Raw genomic sequence first — 23,693 nt, 5'->3', positions numbered from 1 at the left:
CCTCCCCCCTCCTCCTCCGCCACCTCCTCTCACTCCTCTTCCCCCACCTCCCCGTCCTCCTTCCTCCTCCTCCCCATCCCCCACCTCCCCCTCCGCCTCCCCCCGCCTCCCCGTCCTCCTCCTCCGCCTCCCCCCTCCTCCTCCGCTGGCGAGGTGCTCGTTGCTCGGGAGATGGCCGGGGAGGTGCTTGAGGCGAGGTTTTTTGGGCAGAAGGGAGAAGCCGGCGGGTGTTTTGGAGGGGAAGAGCGGGGTGGGGGGGGTTTGGGGGGTGTAGAGAGCAATTTAGGTGAGGGGGTGGGAAGGGTGGGGGGTAATTTAGGAATTTTTAATTTTTTAAGGGTGTCCTTAGCAAATGGGGGGGTGTAGAGAGTATTTAATTTTTTTTTAATTTTTGGGGGGTGTCCTGAGCAATAGGGGGGGTGTATATAGAACCACCCCATCCTGTGGCATGTCGATCTGTCTAATGACCATGATGCCCCTATGATTAGACACAAATGTCGAAAATCCTCTCGGGGCAAGGTTTAGAATTTAGATTTATCTACGCAATTTGATTCAATCGAGTTTTTGTTTTGCTAGGCCTACATCTTTCATTCTTTTTGGCAGTTATTTATGAGGATTCATATGGGTGCTTATTTAGTTCCACATCGGTTATGTATTGAGTAGAACTTGAGTACACTTATACATAACAAATAAATCTAATAGCACTTTTTGGCTAGTATACTTGAGTCAGGTCCTGAGTTGTTACAAATATATCAAAGCAAATTTGGCCAATATGAACTAAAAATAATAACAAATCGGGTATGGGTCGAGTCGGGCAATTATCCATCCCGCAATTAAAAACCCATGCTCATATCTGCTCCACATCATGCAAACATTCTGAAAATAACCTGTAAGCGAATTCTTCCTCTCCCTAAACACAAGACCATCCTTACAAATCCACAGCACAAAGTTATATAAATCAAGTATTTTTTTTATATTATGAAAATGCATAAATGTGGAAGGAAACTTTTTTATATATCCTCTTTCATAGCAATCCAAATAGCATGTGAGTCGAACCTAATATAGCTATGCTATCTAAAGGTATAACTTAGTATACCTCAGCGGTCTAGCCCCCTTTCATAGTTTAATTAATATACCTTAGTATACCTTAGATACATTGGGAATTAACAAAACATGAAACTTGCAAGGTATGTTAAGATTTCCTCATTTCATATTCTGTTAATTTATAGAATATAAAATTCACTCACATCATACTCCTATCTACCTATCTAACCCATTATCTTTATATCAAGATGGTTTTGGGATGGTGCATCCCATTACCCACACCCGACCTGAACCTGTTTTTAGGTATTTTTTTTAGAACCCATATTCGCCCTGGGGTTTCAATGGGTCGGATAAAACCCGCTCAATTCGGATCGATTAGGTCGGGTATCTAGTAAGTCAGCTACGATTACCACCCCTAATATGGACTAAGATATACTGCAGCACGAGCTCATTGGTGTTGACTATGAGCCGATCGTGGTGTTTGTAATTGAATTTGTGATATTTGTGAATGGATTTACATAGATTTGGGTCTTTAGCCTAGCAAGGATGCTAGGGCTTAAATAAGAAGAGTATATGAGATCCATGTAGCAGTGTGTTTAGTCCTACATCGGCTATGCAATAGGTAGATCTTGGGTACTTATATAGGAATAATGAACCCAAATAATACCTTCCGGCTAGCTTTTTTAGTAAGATCTTGGATTGTTGCAGTACCAATCCTATGTATGCAAATATACGCACACCGGAAAAAAAAATGAAAATTCTGGACTACTCAAATATTCAGCGGCTAATCTAATAGTCATTAATAATCTAGATTTCCCTGAGTTGATTATCTTTTGGCTTTAATTTTTAGCGGTGCACTTATTGCTTCCCTTATCCTATTTATATTGCTTTTCTTTTCTTTTTCTTTGAGAAAACTATTTATATTGCTTTTTCATGTTCTTTTTTGTTCGTTTAAATATTTTAGTTTATTTAAACCATTGAAAAATCTTAAACCATTCGCTGCAGGTCTTTTACTATTACGATGAGGATGATAATAAACTGTGACAAAGATGGTGGCTATAACAGCATTATAGCATTTTTTTTTTCTGGAAAAGAAAAGATGGAACCAGTCTGCCCTGTTTCATTTTATGAACTATGGCAATAATTGATCAAAGGACTCCAGAAATATATGCTAGAGGAGATATTTTTGGGTTAAAGGAAGGAGGATTTTTTTTTCATTATGGAATATGTGTCCTGTGCATTTTTCTATGAACAAGACTAACTTTTAACAAGCTTTTGATATAGGAATTGTATAAGATGATTCTTTTAATTTAGAAGGACGTAGAAAGCGACAACAAGAAAAAGATGTGAAAAATCCTTCATTTCACTCATAAAATTAAAAATGAGGATGATCAAGACATGTAGCTTCTGTGTGTTATAAAATGCAGGTCAATTTTCATGAATAAGTGAAATGGTCATAAATCGCATAGTGTCTTACTTAATAACACACACCGCCGATGCCGGAATTTATTTAGAAATACTCATTTAAAGAAAATAAAGGTCGACCAAGTTTGCCTCTGTTTCTTGAGAGCCCCGACTCCCCAGCTTTCTTAAGGTGAATTTTGATGGTAGTGTTGTTGAGAGAGGAGAGTGGGGGGGGAGTGGGCTTTATTATCATAGACCACCACTTCAGGCTTGTGGTGACCAGTGGACGGCGGATCTATGACACCTCTGTCATCGGAGCCGAGCTAAGGGCAGTGTGGGAGGGCTTCTCCTATGCGAGGCACATTCTGAGTGTAGATTGGATCCACCTCGAGGAGGATTTGGCTACTGTGATCGAGGATATTCGAGGCCGGCGCAATGCGACGGACAGGCATTTTCTACTCCATGATATCCAAAGGATTGTGAGGGATTGTAGCTCCTTCAAGGCCATCCATGTTTATTGGGAGACGAGCATTGCAGCTGGCTAGATGGCCTCCTTTGCGGCGCATCACTTTAGGGGTTTCCTCTGGGTGAATCATGCGGATATTCCCTACTCACTATGCCGGCTTCTTTTTCTGACTTATTGGTTGTACTCGTATGCATGTTGTGTGAGGAGCCAGCATACCAAAAAAAAAAAAAAAAAAGAAAATAAAGGTCCAAAACACTCTGATGGGATAAAAATAATCAATGATGGAAGATCAATAACCATCTCCAACTATTAAGATTCATTCAAGGTTTGCCCTTGATATGCTTATTTGGATTGATCAAAAGAAACAAAGAAGGGAATGTTAGGTCTATCAACGCCTCCCACATAAGTCTATTGAAAGCTTGTTTTAAAATACAACCTTCTTTTGGACAAGATTCTTGAGATATGCTTAAACTAAGCAGCAGAGCTTAGATTTATTTATATCAATGATTTTGGTGGGTAGAATAGAGTTAATCTATACCCATGGTCTCATTGTTGATGCTAATGTCTTAACCACTAGCACGAAAGGCTCAGTACAAAACAGATGTATTTTGATATTTTATTCCGATTGCACCTTAAAAATACCACTATATCCTAATCTTAAGTTTAGAAAACTTTTGATGACTCAAAAGGAGAGAAGAAAAACAAAAAACCTCTCCATATTATATGCGAGCTATTCTCTTACACTTGCTTCTCCTTATTAAAATAATATTAAAAGGAAATATTATATGAGATATGGATGTGTCAAGAAGCAACATGAGATATCATATGGATAGCTTTAAGTGGGCCCTCCAAGGAGTTTCTGTTTGTAGCAAAAAATTAAAAAAAAAAAAGAAGTTTCTGTTGATTTCATTTGGTTGTAAAGAGAAGGACGGCAGCCACCTTGATTCGCTGCCTCTTTCTTTTTACTTTAGTATTAGACAAGTTCATACTAAAAAATTTGCATCTCAAATATCCGAGGTTGGATGTAATATTGGATGAAGAATCATCCTTTTGACATACAAATAGTTGCGCATTTTGGCTTAGAATTAAGCTTCCTATCTTTACTATAAAATATTGCATGGAGAAGCACATCAAAAGAAATGAATGCAAAAGAGGGGGAAAAAAAAAAAAAAAGGTGTGTGTGAGCGTGCATTTAATCCCACATAGATTGTGTCCTATGAAGATATTGCATATTTATACACAATCAAAAAATTCAAATAATATCTAGCTAGTCTCTTTAGATTAGATCTCGAATCTTTACAAACTATATACCCATCCATAGTCTACAAGTCTAATATGATTTGATTTGATGGGATGTGGATTTTTATTTGGATGAGGATGTGCTTCAATTTGGATGAGGATGAACACGACGGTCGATAAAATTATCTTTTATTTCTATAACTTTTTTTCTTTTTTCGTTCTTCTTCGTAGATAACCAATTAGAGGAACGGGGAGTTAGACAAATTCCTTTCCTATCTTTGATGACGCTAATCAAGATGCAAAAATACCCTTGAAAACCAAGCCAACCATCTCTATTTTTACCCCAAATGACAATTAAAACAAGTTATCTTTTTTTTATTATTATTATTTTGAGAAGAAGATTACCACTATGGAGAGCAGTACAAATGCTTGCCGACTAGGATAACCATGAATCCGTGTGACTGCCTTTGAAGATAGAGACATGTTTCTGCCATCTCTAGATCTTGCCGCAATTGCCCATTTGGCCGTGTTGTATATCCTGCTGGGCTCGACCGCTTTTGGGAAATTTATCATGCTTAAACGCGACCATGGTGCCCATACCACGTCAACTTTGAATCCTGTCGCTTAGGAGAGTATAATAACTTAGCTCAACTAGAAAAGTATATGAAAGCTTAAACAATTTCCACTCAAAAATTTAAATATAGCCGGCTCTCCAACATTAACAGGTAAATGAAAACGACGAGGGAAAAAAAAAAAAGGAATCAAATGGCTTACCTGAGATTCCATGAACCTTGCTGCAGAGTTAGAAAGTAATCGTTGATTTCAGCTGTGGACAGGGGGGTCTCAAAGCTTCCTCCTTTCTTCCGAGGGTTAGGAATGAGCATGTTGTGCTGTGATGCTGTTGGGGGGAAAAATGGACCACCCCACAAATACAATTAAAGCACTCAAATCCGACAGAAGGCCGAGCCGAGCTCAGAGGGCCAAGCACAGAAGGCTGCCGAGCTCAGAAGGCCGAGCACAGAAGGCTGCCGAGCTCATAGGCCGAGCCGAACTCAGAAGGCCGAGCCGAGCTTAGAAGGCCAAGCACAGAAGGCCGAGCTCAGAAGGTCGAGCACAACAGGCCGAGACCAGAAGGCTGCCGAGCTCAGAAGGCCGAGCACAGCAGGCCGAGACCAAAAGGTTGCAGAGCACAGAAGGCTGCTGAGCTCAGAAGGCCGAGACCAGAAGGCCGAGCACAGAAGGCTGCCGAGCTCAGAAGGCCGAGCACAAAAGGCCGAGCTGAGCTCATAGGCCGAGCCGAGCTCAGAAGGTCGATCTCGTCGTCTATATGCTGCGGCCATGCCCTGCAGCAGCCTCACCGCACCATGCTTTACTTGCCGGCCACGCCACGACATATCAATCAGGAACCATACCCTGCTACGACTGTCAACGCCTCACCATTCCCAAGAATGTACTGCACTACGCGTCATAAGCAAGCTCCGGCTACGTGCCATCTCCTCCCATGATGGGAACGGGCCATCCACGGCAACTCATTACTTCACACGCCCACGTCCAATCGTGACGGTAACCCATTAATTCGCCCAGTCACATCACAGGTAACCCTGCCACTCTCCCTATAAAAAGGGAAGCTTCTTCCTCCCAGGGGAGGCTTGGGACTTCTACATACAGTCCCTCTCCTTCTCCAAAATTAAGCCCCCCTCTGACTTAAGCATCGGCGGGCTGGCGCCGGAAACCCCGGCCACCGGCATTTTGCAGGTCTCCTGGAGGACGCCGCCCGCCGACGGACCACCACCCGCCATTCTCGCGCCGGAGCTCCTCCTCCTCAGCCGACGGCCGCCCCCGGGTCCAATTTCCAGCAACAGATGCCATGGCAAGAGAGGTCCATTTAGTTTTTATGCTACAATATTTGAGACGAAATTATATCCTACACCAGATGCACCACGTTAACAGTACTCCATGCCATTCAGATTTCTCGCTCCTATAAGCTCCATTCATCATGCGGCTCATCTTGGATTATCGCCCTCCTTTCCTGTGGTGCACCGCATGTAGGGTATGGTTTCGCATATTTGAGGGGGTCGAACCGAGTTATGGGTATCACGTTAGGGTAACATATTGTGCTATGATTTAATCCCGGGTCAGACCAAATCAAACCATAACTTTGTAAGATAGTAGATTCGTGAGCTCAATATCATAGTTAACGTAGTAATTGTGATAATTTGTATGTGGCGATAAAAAACACCACGTTGAAGCACCGCAAATGAATTTTTTTAGCAAGAAATAAGTACTACGTTGATTTCTTCGATGTCTCTAAATAAAATCTAATGGATTGGACTATTTTGGGGGCTGTTTTGGACTTCAAAAAGACTGCAAGAGGTATGTTGGCCCATGGGTGAGAACTACTAGTTTTGCAGCAAGCCTGCTTCAATATGGGCCGAATCCCAGACCCCCTCTGGCCCAGCTTTGTCTGCCAGATGCTGTAGACCAATTATATGATGTCCACAAACTGCAGGAGCTTGACTCATGGATACAATCTCTAGTTAATTTTTTTAGAAGAAGAAATTTTAGTTAATTAATTGTTAATTTTAAATATATGTGCTCGTAAATATTGAACGGCAATAACTAAATATTTATTATATTTTTGTCAAAATTATTTTAAATGTGATTACATAGTGGGTAGGCAAATAATAATTCCAAATTTGGTAACTGATGTGCTTTCAAAAAGGCTTTTTTATTGGATCAAATATCATAAATAAAACAAATTCCTTATTGCAAGCTCCTTTATACAATCTTATAGGAATCACTGCATATTAATTTTTTGAATTGTTCCCATCTATCATACTTATTTCAGTTGCAATTCACTCTATTTGAGCATGGTGCATCCATGTTTTTATGTATGCTGACATCCATGTGTATTCTCCTATATCTTCCATGAAAAAAGCTACTTCTAAGATATGCTCAAACAAAATTGCTTGTTTAAAAAAGATTTTTAGCATTTTTTTTTGGACTTACAAATAAACTTTCAACTCATATAAGACGGGTATAAATTCATCCAATGGAATCAGTAGCTGATGACTAGTTGAAGTCCAGTGGCAGGCAGAAGTATAATGAGCCCCATTCAAAGCTACTCAATCAGCAGGCCTTTTCCTCTCTTTGAATGTTTGAGATGCATAAGAGTGTGATTAGCTAACAAGACAAATACCGAATGTCGAAAAGTAATGAGCAAACATCTAAGTAAGGTTAGGGCAGCTTCTTGATCTAGCTGATCACTGTCTAAGCAAGATTAGCATTTAAATCCTATGAGTTTCTGAGGCATACAAATATCTATTATTACAAAGACAAAATTTTATGTTATCAACCATCGGTTTTGTTTTTTGGGATTTTGTCAAGGTGGAAGAAGCTATTGTTTTCCTACTGATTGTCATTAAGAGATCATCAATGGTGGTCGGCACCGAGCAGATGATATAGATGGATAATTACATATTTATTTGCTATTTGGAAAAAATAAATGCTTCACTAAGACGTTTGGTGGAAATTATCTAAGGCTAAAAATGGGTCGGATGAACTCATGACCCGAGCCAACCCGACCCACCCAACCCATTTTGGAGGACCTGTGGAGCTGGGTCGAGTACTGAAATTGGACCCGCTTCATTTTTTGGGTCAGATTTGGGTTTATTGAATGCAGATCCCAATCCGACTAGATCCATTTGAAATTTGGGTAATTTTTGATTTTTAATTCTACGACCCGCTCCAACCCCATCTGACCCGAATCTGTAAAATTATTTGGTCTCATGGGCCGCAACCCGCAGGGTGCAAACAAATTCTAAAACTATAGATAGGTTGCCCCGAACTCGATCCAACCCGGATCCGAATCGGATCTGAATTTTTTTGGGTTGGGTCTGATTTACAAATGAACTTGACCCTATCCGATCCGAATGACCTGTTGGATCAAAAATTGTAGCGGTAGATCTGATCTAAACCATTCCGATCTTCTATTGAATTAGGTTTGGGTCCAAAATTAGAATCCAAATAAAGAATCAAGTTGAGTCGGCGTCATTCATAATCCAATCCATCTGTATTCCTAACTATATCCGGCGGCACTCTGTCCTACCAATTTATGGAGGTGAGAAACATTTATGGTGGTCCAAGCAAAAATACCAACAAAATTTCTTGCTTCTTTCCTAGCTAAAACCAACTTGCATTTTGATTACTTTCATTATAAATGCGTGGGACCTGTGCTGCCTGCAGATGCAGTTGCCATTATGTGAGAAGAAAATTACCTCTAAAAATATTTGATAAATGGATTGTAAATCTTTATAAATAAGATAATCCATAATTTGGTAACTAGGGGCACTCTAAATGCCATCAGAGGAGCTCTCGAAAATGAAACCCCTTTAGCTGCAAAATAAAAAAAATATATGGTGGATGGCTTTGCCATTCATCTCATTGGCTTTTACATTAAGAGTAGATTTTAAAGCAATTCTTATATATATCGAGCACAGGTCTAATTTTAGCTTGATGAACTATAGCACCTACTTCTACTTGAGACAATGTGATGGAAAATTATAGATTTATAGCTATTACTCTTATGATCATAATAATTTATATTTTTTGACGCACATTACATGTGTTTCACACTAGTTATTGACCCCCCAGAGCAAATATTGGCAGGTTATCTAACTAATTATATTTTAAGAACTACAGTTAAGCTTTCTCATTTCAAATAAAAAAAAAAAACTCTAGCATTTCAAAAATATAATTCAAAAAAGTCACTCAGCGTGTGGAGTTTATTGCTTCCTTTTTAATTGGCATCCGTAAAATGTGTTCCATGATGAACGGTGCAGGACAGCTGAGTGGCTTTTTTAAATGATTCGTGCCTTTTCTGATAAAGTTTAAATGTTTTTTTTTTGTTTTTTTTGTAGGTTCCGCATATGGGTCAGAAAAATATCTGCCATGTTCCTCCTCTCTCCGCGCCCATCAAGGATGTCGCAATCTACGGCAATAATTCCACTGCGACTCTCCCTCCAATCCAGCGTACTTACCGACAGTAAGATGTTTCCGAAGGATAATCCAACGGTTGATATGAATCCGCATAAATATTACTATGCACACGTCAAGTGGGTACCAAAGCATCAGGGGAATCCCAGGCTTCAAGCGTATCCGGCCGTGAGCAGATGTTCTAACCTGGGCATTGACCTGCCCGTCGAGACACCCGATTCCGCACTCAACGGCGGACCCCACTCATGCGACCGATGTGTGAGGGTTTCTTAGTGGGTTTGATGATTTCGAGAGCCAGAGACACCTCTGCTCCAGCTCAGAAGGCACGACAATGCCCTCGGCGCCAACCTGTCCCTCCGGCCCCAAGACCTAGTCTCCGATCAGCTGAACACCTCGTTGCCTCAAGACACTTTCGTACGAACCATGTTATGACACGTGTCCAATAGATCCTTTTTCCAATCTGTCAATTCCGTGGACGGCGGACGCGGCGATTCTCATCCAAGTAGTTTTTCTTCAGCATCGCCCAGCCGATCCACCCCTGCAACTCTCCTCGGGGGGAAGCCAACATCTCTTCACAGATGTCGAAGCTTTTGCTGTCCATAGTTGTGGTCCATATGATGTCTATGTAAAAAAGAAAAAATATATGGCGTCCATTCTGCCACGTGGCGACACTCCCACCGTCCATGTACGGCGTCACGGACGTAGACGGACGAGATATTTGTAAAGTGAAAGCGCCTCCACAAAATCTTTCCTAACCACATCTCGGAAAGCCAAGCATGCTATTGGATCGCCACACTATGGACAGCCAGCAAGATGAGGCGGGACGTGGCATCCGATAATTCGCTAGTCCTGGACCATTAGACCAATATGTTTCTGCCACGTCAGAGGGTACTTTAACAGGAGATGAGTGGGTGCTTCACAGCAAATTACTCCTCGGAAACGGCCTTGTGCCCCACCCACCCCACCCCCCGGGGAAAAAAAAAAGGTTTCTTTTTGTGGCGCCTCTTAGTCGGGCCGTTGTATGGTATGCGTCCACAAGCCGTGTCTTCCATCTCTCTGAAAAACCTCACAAAAAACCTAACAGTCGCCGCGGTCCCCGAAGCAGGCTGGAGGGAAGACGAGGCCGCAGCTGGGAAATAAAAGGTAGCTTTTAAACCCTGTCTAAAAATTAGAAATCCCTACTTATTACCCCCCTAGTTTCTGTTAGTCTGTCTTCACTAAACGCTGAGAGATAATTTCGAAATAAATATCGGGAAATAAATCCAACTAAATGACAGAAATGGAAGGAGAGAGAAGCCAATCGATAAGCGGTGGAAATCCTTGAAATTTCCGCCCTTTTATAACTCAGAGATGAGTTTCACTTTTTAGGGCAGAGAGAGGGCAGAGAGAGAGAAAGAGAGGGAGAGAGAGGATTCCCATTTCAGATCTATACTCTTCTCTTCCACTTCAATCTCTTCTCCCTTCCAGCTGCGATGGAGGGGGAGCAGAAGAGACACATTTCTTCGGACGAGCTTCGAAAACACGTTGTGGCTACGGATCTGTGGATCTCGATCCAGGGCAAGGTGTACGATGTCACCGGCTGGCTGAAGGACCACCCCGGGGGCGACCTGCCGCTCCGCAACCTCGCCGGCCAGGACGTCACCGACGCCTTCGTCGCCTACCACCCCGGCTCCGCCTGGAAGCACCTCGACCGCTTCCTTATCGGCCACCTCTCCGACTACCAGGTCACCGACGTCTCCAAGGACTACCGCCGACTCCTCGCCGAGTTCTCCAAGATGGGACTTTTCGAGAACAAGGGCCACATCTCGGGCGTCTCTCTTGTCTTGATAGCCATCCTCTTCTCCGCCGCTGTCTATGGTGTTCTCTTCTCCAGCTGTGCGTTGGTCCATCTGGTCTGCGGCGGGATGATGGGGTTCCTCTGGATCCAGTCCGGCTGGATGGGGCACGATTCGGGGCACTATCGGATCGTCGAGAATGCCAAGCTTAATCGCTTCACCCAGATCCTGACGGGAAATTGCCTCACGGGGATAAGCATTGCGTGGTGGAAGAGGAACCACAACGCCCACCACATCGCCTGCAATTGCCTCGAGTTCGATCCAGATCTCCAGCACATGCCCCTTTTCGCCGTCTCCTCGAGGTTGTTCAGCTCCCTCACCTCTTTTTATTATGACAGAAAAATGAATTTTGATGCAGCTGCTAGATTCTTCGTTAGCTACCAGCACTGGACTTTCTATCCTGTCATGTGTTTCGCAAGAATTAATCTTTTTGCTCAGTCGATAGTGCTTCTGCTGTCGAAGAAGAAGGTGCCCAATAAATGGCAGGAGATCCTCGGGCTCATGGTTTTCTGGGTCTGGTATCCGCTCCTTGTCTCATGCTTGCCGAATTGGGGTGAACGGTTGATGTTCGTTGTTGCGAGCTTCGTGGTCACTGGAATTCAGCATATTCAGTTTTGTCTGAATCACTTTTCGTCAAGTGTATTTGTCGGGCCTCCAACCGGAAACGATTGGTTCGAGAAGCAGACGATGGGTACGCTTGACATCTCTTGCTCCCCTTGGATGGATTGGTTCCATGGTGGATTGCAGTTCCAGGTGGAGCACCATCTTTTCCCTCGCCTGCCGAGATGTCATCTTAGAAAGGTTGCTCCTTTTGTGAGGGAGCTCTGCAAGAAGCATAAGTTGCCTTACTCGAGTGCTTCATTCTGGGAGGCAAATGTGATGACTGTCAGGACTCTTAGGGCTGCTGCATTGCAAGCTCAAGACTTGGCAAAACCAGTTCCGAAGAATTTGGTATGGGAGGCTGTTAACACTCATGGATGAAAGGTTCTTAGGCCTCCTCTGCTGCTGCTAATACTGCACTTGTGCTTTGATTTCCTTGGTTGGTTTTGATTAGGCTGGGATGACTGACGATCATTCTCTATCTTACTGAAGTTCTTGTTTTGGTTCATGCTTCCAGTTTGACTCTGAGCAATTCTCCAATGTATAAGCTATGGGGATTGTTTTAGTTGCATTTCTCTTTTATTAATAATGGTGTTGTGAATTTATATTCTGATAGGGAATTTTGGTTATAATGGAGACCAGATTTACTGTCAATTCAGCAAGAGTTTGCTCTTGAGCTGCTTTTGTTACTAAATTTTCTGGCACTGTTTGTTAGGCCAGCAACTTCCATTCTCATAGTCCAAGGGATGTAAAGGATTAGCTACATGGTTTATTATCAGTCCTTTTCCTATGCAGTGGTTATCTGTTTTGGTATCTGGTTCTTACTGATATCTTTACATGATAATGGTTGTTGATGTTTTGCTGTCATTTTAAAGTGGAGAGCTGACTCTTGCAGTATAATGATTCATGAATCTTATATTCATACTTTGATAGGTAAATAGCAGTGGTTTTTCTTTTTTCCCCAGGTAGAGACATCTAATTAGTTCTCACGTCTTATTGTTATCCCTAGGGAATATGTGGACTCCCTGTAGTTTATTGATGGAAGAATCCTTTAATGTGAATTAGAACGAAGTTTGTCTGAAATAAACCAATTTGTCTAAATGTTTGTTTCTTATAAAATTTGATTTTATTCCTGGATTGGAACTAGTTTGAATTGATAGTCAATAAACTTGTTGCCATCTAATGGCTTCTAAGCTCATGCGAACTGAATTAGAACAAATTTTGTCTGAAGCAAACAAATTTGTGTAAATATTTATTTCATGTAGACTTTGATTTTATTCCTGAATTAGAATTAATTTGAATTTGATAGTCAATAAACTTGTTGCCATCTAATGGCTTCTAAGTTCATGTGAACTGTTCTGCGGTCCTTTAACTTGTGAACCATCCAGACAGGTCCGCATTGTCTTGCTTCGTTAACCTAAAAAACATTAAAATTTACATATCCATGACTGTAACTGATCCTGTTGCTATCTTATATAACCAAATTAAGAACTAGCATTGGACCTAGATGTTTATTGGTGATGTGGCTTGTTTGTAAGACATGAGTCGTTACAAGACAAGGACTGGATTTTTCTTCCCCAGACACTAAGACAATTTGTCTAACATGTTGGCACACCTGTTTGGTTGCTTGCAATCTGAGAAATATGATCCATAAACTTTAATAAATATATATAATGAAGATAATGTGAATTATGAAAATGCTAAAGTACCAGAGATCTTTCGCACAAAAAAAGTTACATAGATGATGCATGTCATTCTTATTGGTCCTCTCCCTGACAGCTTGTGCCATATTGGGTTGTGGCTTACAGTAGAGTTTGCACGGCAAGGCTTAATTTCTTTGTGAGATTTCCTTGATGCTGTAGCACCGCTCTAAGAATTAAGCAGAGTGTAAATTAGAGTTAGAGAAAGGTTGCATATTCTCCATGTATTTGTGTGATCCGAGTCTGCAATATGCTTTTATTTAATAATGTTTTGTTTCTTTCTAATTGCCCCCATAGAGGATTTTTAGGTCCTGATCATTTTGTACTTCAATTTTTATCATGACATTTTTAGATTAAGTAGTCAAACATCTGAAATTAACTCCAAAGTAGAGGATGATTTGTGGCCTCTGCAGCATTGACAAGAGCGTATCACGTTCTCAGCCAATGTGTATTTGGCACTGTAAAAGATACAGAAACCAGCTGATGTTCATTTAGAAGACCTGATTACAACTATCAGAATAAGACAAATCAAATATAGGAGGACAAGTTACCCTGGATCTGGAAAGGAGCTTTAGTTCAATAGCTTGAATGGATTATGGCAGATTTTGATAAGTTCTTCCTGGCATATCGGTAGGTTGAAGTACCATTAAATTCTTTTACTAGCACCAAACCAACCCCTCAACCCAACTTACTAATCTCCCACATCTTCCCTTTCCTGACGTGATTTAGGGGTATGATGAGGATTTCTTTATGCATATTATTCATGACTCCATGATCAGGCAGCCCATGCATGTTGGAAAAAAATTCAATTGTCGGCGTAATCATCCAATATATCTTGTGTGGCACACTGTGAAATGATTTTTGGAATAACCGTAAATCGGTGAATAGTCCTATGTAGTATGTGAGAATGTATATTTCATTTCTTAGATTTTTTAGTATAAGGTTCATGGCTGTATTGATTTTGTTTCTTGACTGTTCTACCGATTTGTTTCTGATATCTTTTTCAATCTCAATACCTTGTGTATGTTGAAGACTGCTTAGCTATGGTGGAATCCCTTCATAAGTCAATGGAAGGATGCCAGCATCTGTGATGTTTTAATTTTTGATAATGCCCTCTAGATTAATAGGGACCTTGTCTGTCTCTATAATCTCCAAATGAGACAATGAGAGTGTGATGTTTTTCCACATTGTTTTGTTGATCATCTCTCTAAAAGTGATGCAGAATCATCTATCTAAGCTGACCTTTCATGGTGCTTAATCTGCATTTCTTCCCACCTCATTGTGAAGCTGATGTTTTTGTGAATTGTTGCTAAAATTGTTGGTGCAGCTGCAACTACATTAGAAATTTGTGATTGTTCAATATTCATGGTCCGAAAAGGATTTGATGGATCTTCATTTTTTTTTTCCATTTTCTGTTTCTATGCCCATCTACATGCACAATTGGCAATGTATTGGAATGACGCCACTTCATGTAGGCCTTTGATTGGAAAAATGTAGAAATAGACATTACAGAGAAGACGGTATAACTTGAGATACCCAGCTTGAGCATTCAGGAATTTGCTTTGATAATTCCCATCTATTATCTTAGTAAATGATGCAACAAGCCATGGCTCGGCTATTCTTAATGTAAAGCCACATAACATATTTGTTACTACATAATCTTCTTAATCTCATATTCAGTGTTTCCAATTTTTTTTGAGTATCATAACCACCAAATATGTTTACTTACAAATAAAATTCTGAAGCCGAAAAGGAGCTAAAATGATTGTACGATCAAGCTGTGCGCCTGCTAAGGCTGATGACTTTACATCAATACTAATTTTAGGTTTTCCTCATGTCTCTCTCCATAGGCCATGTCAAATCTGTATCCATCTTTATCCAGGTATTAGATTTGGATGTCATATAGTTGACATTAACAAACTATTGCCTCCAGAGTCGCCAGGTAAGTATTGTTTGGAATTTCAGGTTAATTTAAGCACCCAGATACCCTTTTTTTCCCTTGAGAAAAGCACCCATATAATTCGAAAAAGCTTTTCCTATAAAAAATTTCCCTCTCTATGTCCTGATGAACACTGAAGGCAGAAAGGAAAGAGAAAAATAACTAAATTCTAGAATATAAGCGTTTGCTCGTTGACAACTCAAACAAGGAAGAGGCGAAGCTCAAGGGGAGAGACAATTTTTTTATTTGTGCAAGTTTAAAGAGAAGCTTCATGAGCAGTCTCTCCCCTTTTTTTTAACAGGAAGGGAGGAAAGCCCAAGCTGATGTAAATTATCTGGTCGAGATATCTGGGGACGTAGCACCTAAGACTCAAACCCATGACCTCAAATGTCACCACTTTTAATGATCCCTTGCCGACCATTGGAGATTTTTTCAAACATTTGAACTTTGAGCCCCGGTTGCTCAACTACCAAATTACACCTGTGAGGCCACCCTCCTCATTCCCTTTCTCTTCCTCCGATCATCATGTGCATTTTTTTCTCACAACATAAAGTCCTCATAGATAGCATGCACTCACAAACACCTGCTTATGATCCGAGCTCTTTGAGATCCATTCATCAGCCAACTTCAGTCCATGGCTTCTCATAGTCTCGCCATACTCTTTCTAATGCTTACTCAGCTCGCTCACTGCTTGATAGGCAGCATACCGCTCAATTCGGAACTGTCAGCACGAGAAAACCAATCTTGGGTCTCTGAGAATGGAACTTTTGCATTTGGATTCACCTCCACAGGTGCTGGCGATCTGTTGCTATTAGCTATATGGTATGCCAAGCTTCCAGGTGATCCAACCATAGTGTGGTCTCCTAACAGGTAGCACTTTGATTCCAATATAATCTTTTCCTCTGCGATGATTTCATGAAATGATAACATAGCCCCTGCATTACCTACAGAGATTTTCCAGTTGGGAGAGAAGCCGTGGCGAAGCTGGACGACATCGGAAACCTTGTACTAGTTGATGGAAACAGCACTACAGTGTGGATATCCAATACCTCCAACCTAGGTGTCGAGTATGGCGTGATGTCGGACTCTGGGAGCTTCATTCTATACAACGGAAGCAGCAGCAATCGCCAAGTCGCATGGCAGAGCTTCTGGCACCCATCAGACACCCTCCTACCAGGCCAGCATCTCCCAGTCTCCCTCGAGCTAACATCACCCAAGTCTTCTCTTGGTCTTTACTCTCTCAAAATGCTTCAGCAGCGCACCTCCCTTAGCCTTGCCTTAACCTACATATCTCCAGAGCCCTACCTCCCTTCATTGGGTTCTTATGCCAACTACTCTTACTGGTCTAGCCCAGAAATTTCGAATGCTACAGGCGCCGTCATAGCAGAACTGGATGAGTCGGGCAGTTTTGGTATCAGGTATGGGACATCTTCAACTGGTGTAATGTATGTCCACAAGAATGATTCTGCAGGGAATCAGCCGATTCTTCGAAGGATTACAATCGGCACAGATGGAAATCTGCGACTCTATCGATGGGATAACCAGTGGGTGGCTGAGTGGTCTGCAGTGTCTAATCCATGCTTGGCTGCTGGAATTTGTGGCAGTGGGGTCTGTAATTTGGATAGCAGCAAGAGCAATGCTAGCTGTACGTGCTTGCCGGGAACTTCTCCGGTAGGCTCAGGTAGCAAAGGGTGCTTATCAAGCTCGATACCATCACCGCAAGGGAACTGCAGCGGGACTCGAAGCATGCCGGTCAGGATGGAGACTTTGCCACAGACCAACTACTACTTCTCAGGAGCTTCTACAATTTCAAATTACAGCAGCGTGTCAAGAGGCTCGGAGTGTGCTGAATTGTGCCTTGCAGACTGCAATTGTGTGGCATCAGTTTATGGGCTATTGGACGGAGAGACATATTGCTGGACTCTGAGGAGAATGGTATTTGGAGGACAGCAGGATCCGAGTTCAACCCTCTATATGAAGCTTGGGATTAATAGCTCTGGGACACAGGAACAAGGACCGCCAGGAAAAGGGTCTGGTGGGGCAAGATCGGATTCGCTGAAGGGTAGCCAACAACATGAACGGGTGCTTCTTCCCTTGCTTCTCTGCATCTCTGTTCTGGTTGTTCTCCTGAGCTTGCTGTTATGTTACAGCATCCGAAGGAGAAGAATGCAACGGCAGCAGGGAATGATCGGTGGTTCCTTGAGCCTGCCAGGAGGTCCGGTACATTTCAGTTTCCATGATCTCCAGACGGCGACGTCCAATTTCTCTCGATTGCTAGGAACTGGTAATTTACTTTCACTTGCTATCACTGACTGTTTGCTGTGTCTCAAAACTCTCTTTTGTTTTCAGGATTATGTTCCTAGTGATTATTAATGCTTGAACTAGAACTGTGGCTAACTGTTTGGTCTGTTTTCAAGTGAATTAAAAGTCTTGTGGGTTATGTTTATGTTTTGTTTGACTACTTATTTAGTTATTAAATGCATACATAGTTATTTTTATTTTTAAAAAAAAAGTTATAGAAAACCTCTTCAGGAATTCTGATTCCTGTCATAGTAATCATATGTACTATTTGCTTTGTGACTCAAAGTATTAATCTGTCCTTGTGCTTCTTCTTACCACTGTTATCAGGAGGGTTTGGCAGTGTGTTCAAGGGAGCCCTCAGAGATGGAACTTCAGTTGCAGTGAAGAAACTGGACAAGATGTTGCCTCATGGGGAAAGGGAGTTTATTACAGAAGTAACTACTATTGGTTCCATGCATCACATGAATTTGGTTAGCCTTTGTGGGTTTTGCTCTGAGCGATCGCATAGGTAAGCAGTCCCTCCATCATTCAACTAACAAAAGAATAATGCAAAAGCTCAGCAAAATTCTTAAGAGATCTATTCATTTTAGCCTCACGTAACTATTCATCATGTTTCTATATGCTGCTTCCAATGAAACAAACTAAGTACTTCTGATTGGTGATAGACCTTGAGATGTATATGTTTAATTCTATAATGGAAAATATGAATCCAATGAGCAGGCTCCTGGTATACGAATATATGAGCAACGGATCATTAGACAAATGGATATTTCCTTCATATAATGGGCAAGAGAGATTACTGGACTGGCAAACTCGCTTCAGCATAGCCACTGCCATTGCTCAAGGGATTGCATACTTCCACGAACAATGCAGGAATAGGATCATCCATTGTGATATCAAGCCAGAAAACATTCTATTAGACGAGAAATTCTGTCCCAAAGTATCAGACTTCGGACTAGCAAAACTAATGAGCAGAGAACACTCTCATGTGATCACCATGGTTAGAGGCACAAGAGGCTACTTGGCTCCAGAGTGGATAAGCAACCGGCCCATCACCGTTAAAGCCGATGTTTACAGCTATGGCATGCTACTTTTGGAGATTGCTGGAGGTCGGAGGAATCTCGACATGTCATTGGATGAAGAAGAATTCTTCTACCCTGGTTGGGCTTTCAAGGTAATCTAAACCTCAAAATATGCATGCGCTATTTCCTTAATTTTCTTATAAAACCTATAAAAAAAAGCTCATCTTGTTTAATTAATCACTTCAGGAAATGATGAATGGGACACCATTAAAAGCTTCCGATAAAAGACTGAGGGGGATTGTGGAAGAAGCAGAGTTTCTCAGGGTTCTGCAAGTTGCCTTTTGGTGCATTCAGGAAGACGCATGGATGAGGCCTTCAATGGGAGAAGTGGTTAAAATGTTGGAAGGATCGGTTGAGATCAATGTGCCACCCATGCCTCAAACAGTACTAGAGCTGGTTGAGGAAGGGTTGCATGGTGTCTACAAGGCCATGAAAGGGGATCATTTTAGTCAGCCAACAACTTCTTCCGCGATCACCTGCCACCGATCATCAAAGGCAACCTATAGTTACTCCACCATGTCACCTAGATAGGAATGGCTCCAGTGAACTGTACCATGAATTAAATAAAAGCTTATTTGTCATAGACAAGCATATCAGCAATAAAGATCATGAGATCAAACCAACTCGCAGCCTGATTTCTGAAAGTTGGTATAAGGAGGTCTAAGTCCGAGATTCTGTCATAATTTTTTTTAAACTTAGCTAGAGCCCCTTTTTTTATGAAGAACCAAGGGAAGATGCGCACGGTTTCAGGGTCTGTTTTAGTTTCCATTCACAGAATTTTTACTTGGTTAGGACTCTAAATTTTAGGAGAAGAAAGGTCTATTTGAAGGAGGTAACGTCGTGTTTAGGGTAGTTCTATATACACCCCCCCTATTGCTCAGGACACCCCCCAAAAATCAAAAATAAAATACCCAAACTAACCTTTAGTATAATTACCATATTGCCCTTGAAATTTTCTCATACACCCCCCTTCCTCCTCCTCCGTTTCGTTTTGAAAAGAAAAAAAAAAACCCCTCAAACCCCCCTTAAACCCCTCCTCCCCCGTTCCCCCTTCTCCCTCTCGTCGCCGGCATTCTCCCGATCTCCGACCACCTCGCCGGCTTCTCCCGGAACCACCTCGCCGGCTTCTCCCGAAATTTTTTTTTTCACGGTTCGTGCTCCGTTCGGCACTGGATCGCCGAACAAAAGGCTTCTGTTCGGCTGAACAGTGCCGAACAGAAGCCTTCTGTTCGGCAACCCTCAACCGAACAGATCTGTTCGGCTGCACAGTGCCGAACAGAAGGCTTCTGTCCGGCACTGTTCAGCCGAACAGAAGCCTTTTGTTCGGCGATCCAGTGCCGAACGGAGCACGAACCGTGAAAAAAAAAAATTTCGGGAGAAGCCGGCGAGGTGGTTCCGGGAGAAGCCGGCGAGGTGGTCGGAGATCGGGAGAATGCCGGCGACGAGAGGGAGAAGGGGGAATGGGGGGGTTTTGGGCGTTGGCGAGGTGTTTTGGAGGGGAAGACCGGGGTGGGGGGGGTTTGGGGGGTGTAGAGAGCAATTTAGGTGAGGGGGTGGGGAGGGTGGGGGGTAATTTAGGAATTTTTAATTTTTTAGGGGTGTCCTTAGCAAATGGGGGGTGTAGAGAGTATTTAATTTTTTTTTAATTTTTGGGGGGTGTCCTGAGCAATAGGGGGGGTGTATATAGAACCACCCTCGTGTTTAGATGCAGTCTTGTTTTGATGAATAAAATCTATTTTTTCAAGTTTCTGAAGTTTTGGAAATTATTATCAGAATTACTGGTTTCAGCATTCGCTGAAATTGATCGTTGAGTCTTATTAATTCAGCGTTTGCTGAATTCTTTCACCATCATTTCCACTGTCACGCCCTGAACCGAGGCCCGGAACGCGAGCAGACGCTGCGCACCTGTAGGACGGACCCCGCAGGCATGCAAGGCAGATAAATCAAATCAACATTCATTAACTAAATAAAGATAAATTCCAGTTTTCATATCAAATGTCCACATATACATATCAAAAGAAAAGTCAATATCTACTAGCTAAATACATCATGATCACTCCATCCCGTAATCCCTATAATCATATATCATCACCTACAAAAATGTAAATAATAGGAGTGAGCTAACAGCTCAGTAGGCAACGTCATGCAATAAAGTTATCATATAACATGTCATGGTGCATATAAAAAGCAGCTAAAACTCATGAATCCAAAAATCCACACGACAATCTGTAAACCCGATCCGAGACTCAAAATAACTCAACCGCATGACTACGGCCACATCACCCAGTGGTATGGTTATACCGAAGTGCCAATACAACTCTCCGCAGAGCCGCTCCACTGAGCCAACGCACCACTGTGCCGCACCCCCTGGTGCTAATCTCACGCTCCATCGAGCCGCTCCGAAGAGCAAAACGCACCCCTGTGCCGCCACAATTCTATCACCGGTGGTCGCGGTGTCGGAACTAGTTCCTCAGTACAAGTCAACAGGGCCAACGTATCATCCCATTGGCGGGGCCTAGACTATAGTCACGCGGATTTTTTAAAAAATCAATAAATCAACTTTCCACATGGTAAATTTCCAAATTAAAGTCATGATCATACTCCCAATAGTAAAGTACATAACAGTTTATGAAATTAAATATTTAATTCTAATTCTAACACATAATGCCAATAATAAATCATAACATCAACATATGCAAGATACATATTAAAATTCTACTTTAAAGCAATAAGTCACCTACCTGGGCTAGCTTAACAATCCCTGCCACAGATATCACGAAACCCTGATTAAAACATAAACATTAATTATTTAATTAACTAAGAAACATAATTTAAACTATTTCCAATCCCTTAAACTCCTAAGTTCATAGATCCAAGAATGGGCCCCCAAGATCAAACATAGACCCTAAGGAACAAGTAAGCCAAAATCCCAAAATCAGAATCCTTTAAACCCAAAACCAATTGTGGCCCAAAACAGATTAGGCCCAATTGAACCAAACCAGATAACAGGTCCAGATCAGATTTCGGGCCCAAACCAAACCAGCCCACAGATCCAATTAGGTCCAACTCAGCCCAAAAACAGATCCCCAGCCCAACCCAAACCAGATCTGATCAGACCAGATTAGATCAAATCTTGACGAACCAGATTACACTCAAATCAGACTAACCCAAATTTCTGACTCAGATTCAGACCATAACCAAAACCCATTCCCTCAAACTTAGGTCAAACCCAATTTACGGAATAGGTGGAACCGGTTTATAGCCTCAACCGGTTCAGGTTCTGATCCACAATTGAGGCATGGAAATCAAAGCAAGAACAAACCCAGGGAGAAGAAAGAAGAAGAAGAAAGAGAAGAAGAAGGGAGAGAAGAAGAAAAAGAAGAAAAAGAAGAAGAAGGGGAAGAAAGGAAGAAGGGGTGGCTGGTGGTTCCGATCGGCCTTCGGCGGCCGACCGTGGCCCTCGGCGGCGGTGCTCGGCCAGCAGCCATCAGCCACAACGCTATCACGAGCGGTGCAGAAGAGAAGAAGAGAAGAAGGAGAGGAAGAAAGGGAGGAAAGAGAGAGACCGGGGCTGGGAAGCCCGGCCCCCGTTCGCCCACCTCCGGCCGAACTTGTTTCGGCCTGATTGACCCCGGCCGACCACCGTCGGCCGGCCGAATCTCACAAAACTTCCCCGAAACAGGGGAAGTGCAACCGATAACATCCCTCATTCCTCTCCCCTTAAATCCATAAAAAAAATAATGAATAGGTTGTCTTTCTCACCTCCGGTTGTCGACGAGTGGATTCCCGGCGGCGATGGCGGCTCCGGCGGCGACGGTGGCTCCGGCAATCCTCTCAAGAAAAGGGGAAAAAGGAGAGGAGGAAAGGTTTAGTTTTTTAGAGGGATGGGGGCTCCTCTGAGAGTTCACGAAGAGAGAGGGAGAGAGAGAGAGAGGGAAGAGGGGGGTGCAGGGGTTTCGCTGGCCGTTCGGCCGGCGTGTTCATCGTGGGGATGACCATGATGAACAAACTGAAGTCGGCATCCCTTGCCGACTTCAGTTCGTTGGGCCCAAGGACGGGCCCAATTCGGATCTTTACATCCACTGCATCACTTTTGAAAAGCTTGAACCTTTGCAACACTTCTGCAAATACACTAACTCTTCAGAGATTTAAAAATATTAGTGATTTTCCAACTTGTAGTAAGTCCTGTGAAGCAAAAATATTAGTGACTTAGTGAAATTTTTTGAGGCAAATGCTTATCCTGATACCACATTTGTAGTGAATTTACAGTCCATAGATACAAACTACCAGGCACACAGAGCTGGTGATAACTAGCAATTTACTGGACTCCAAAAAATAAAACTACCCCAAAGTACACATGATTTTTTTTAAAAAAAAAATCTTTGGACATTCCGCGGAGGCTTCACGACGACATCGATTCATGTATTAATGTTCTGAGTATTTTGAAGCTCATTCGACAAAGTCGGTAATCGGTAGGATATTCTACGCCATCATCTCTTAAGGATATTCTCCACTGTAATCTCTCAATAACTATGGCACAGGTTCATCTACATATTTCTGCTGGTGTCAATTTTTGACATGTATCAGACCCTGCAGCATTTCTGGATGCTTAATTGGACCCAACTGACAAAAGTACTTCTCTTTTTGAACCAAAATCTCTACAGAGAACCAATAAACTCCAACCTTTGAATAGGGTCCATTAGTGTCCCCAAACGGCTGTTGTTCTTTACGACCTTGTCACGCCAATGAGGAGTAATAACAAAGAGCTACATCTGTGTGTCACCATTTGATCTAGATCCAATAAGCTCGATTGCCTCATATTAATGCCCATCCAAATTTTTTTCTCTTCTTTTCTTTTTAATGTAGCAGTACTATTCTTTGAACTAATGTTCCATCCGCATTCCCGTGAAACCAATTCAATGCATCCAAATCCACACTTCATTAACTCCCATCCCCCCGTTCCCCGTGACGGCACTTAATTCTCCTGAACCCGCGGGACTGGGAGCCTATTCCCTTCCCGCCAACCCAATCATATAAATTGCCACCTTCCCTCCATTCCCAACGGTCTATCTCTCCCAATTCCAACAC

General features: G+C 42.4%; 2 protein-coding genes across 3 annotated transcripts; both read left to right on the top strand.

Moving 5' to 3' along the window:
- Positions 1-10,145: 10,145 nt before the first annotated feature.
- Positions 10,146-12,377, top strand: LOC103715999 (acyl-lipid (9-3)-desaturase-like). Of its 2 annotated transcripts, none has more exons than XM_008803820.4 (2): positions 10,146-10,291; positions 10,616-12,377. In XM_008803820.4, exon 2 carries the CDS (start codon positions 10,621-10,623, stop codon positions 11,962-11,964), a length of 1,344 nt encoding a protein of 447 aa, XP_008802042.1. In that variant the 5' UTR covers positions 10,146-10,291; positions 10,616-10,620; the 3' UTR covers positions 11,965-12,377. The 2 variants fall into 2 exon arrangements, with proteins under 2 accessions (XP_008802042.1, XP_008802041.1); XM_008803819.4 differs by having other exon boundaries at positions 10,182-10,291; positions 10,426-12,377.
- Positions 12,378-12,476: 99 nt separating this feature from the next.
- On the top strand, positions 12,477-19,447 carry LOC103716031 (G-type lectin S-receptor-like serine/threonine-protein kinase At5g24080). Its single transcript, XM_026808070.2, has 5 exons — positions 12,477-16,092; positions 16,173-17,506; positions 17,851-18,031; positions 18,244-18,697; positions 18,792-19,447. Exons 1-5 carry the CDS (start codon positions 15,857-15,859, stop codon positions 19,134-19,136), a joined length of 2,550 nt encoding a protein of 849 aa, XP_026663871.2. The 5' UTR covers positions 12,477-15,856; the 3' UTR covers positions 19,137-19,447.
- Positions 19,448-23,693: the final 4,246 nt, after the last annotated feature.

The sequence above is a fragment of the Phoenix dactylifera genome, unplaced genomic scaffold (assembly GCF_009389715.1).
Source record: "Phoenix dactylifera cultivar Barhee BC4 unplaced genomic scaffold, palm_55x_up_171113_PBpolish2nd_filt_p 000121F, whole genome shotgun sequence".
Classification (NCBI taxonomy): Eukaryota; Viridiplantae; Streptophyta; class Magnoliopsida; order Arecales; family Arecaceae; genus Phoenix; species Phoenix dactylifera.
The sequence above is the reverse complement of the archived record's forward strand: the minus strand, read 5'-3'. Positions and strand labels throughout refer to the sequence as shown.

Bases quoted from the DNA above. Each gene is read 5' to 3' on its own strand.
- LOC103715999 (XM_008803820.4), top strand. From the start codon at position 10,621: ATGGAGGGGGAGCAGAAGAGACACATTTCTTCGGACGAGCTTCGAAAA.
- LOC103716031 (XM_026808070.2), top strand. From the start codon at position 15,857: ATGGCTTCTCATAGTCTCGCCATACTCTTTCTAATGCTTACTCAGCTC. The intron at 16,093-16,172 runs GTAGCACTTTGA...CATTACCTACAG, and splicing joins ATAGTGTGGTCTCCTAACAG to AGATTTTCCAGTTGGGAGAG. The intron at 18,698-18,791 runs GTAATCTAAACC...TAATCACTTCAG, and splicing joins ACCCTGGTTGGGCTTTCAAG to GAAATGATGAATGGGACACC.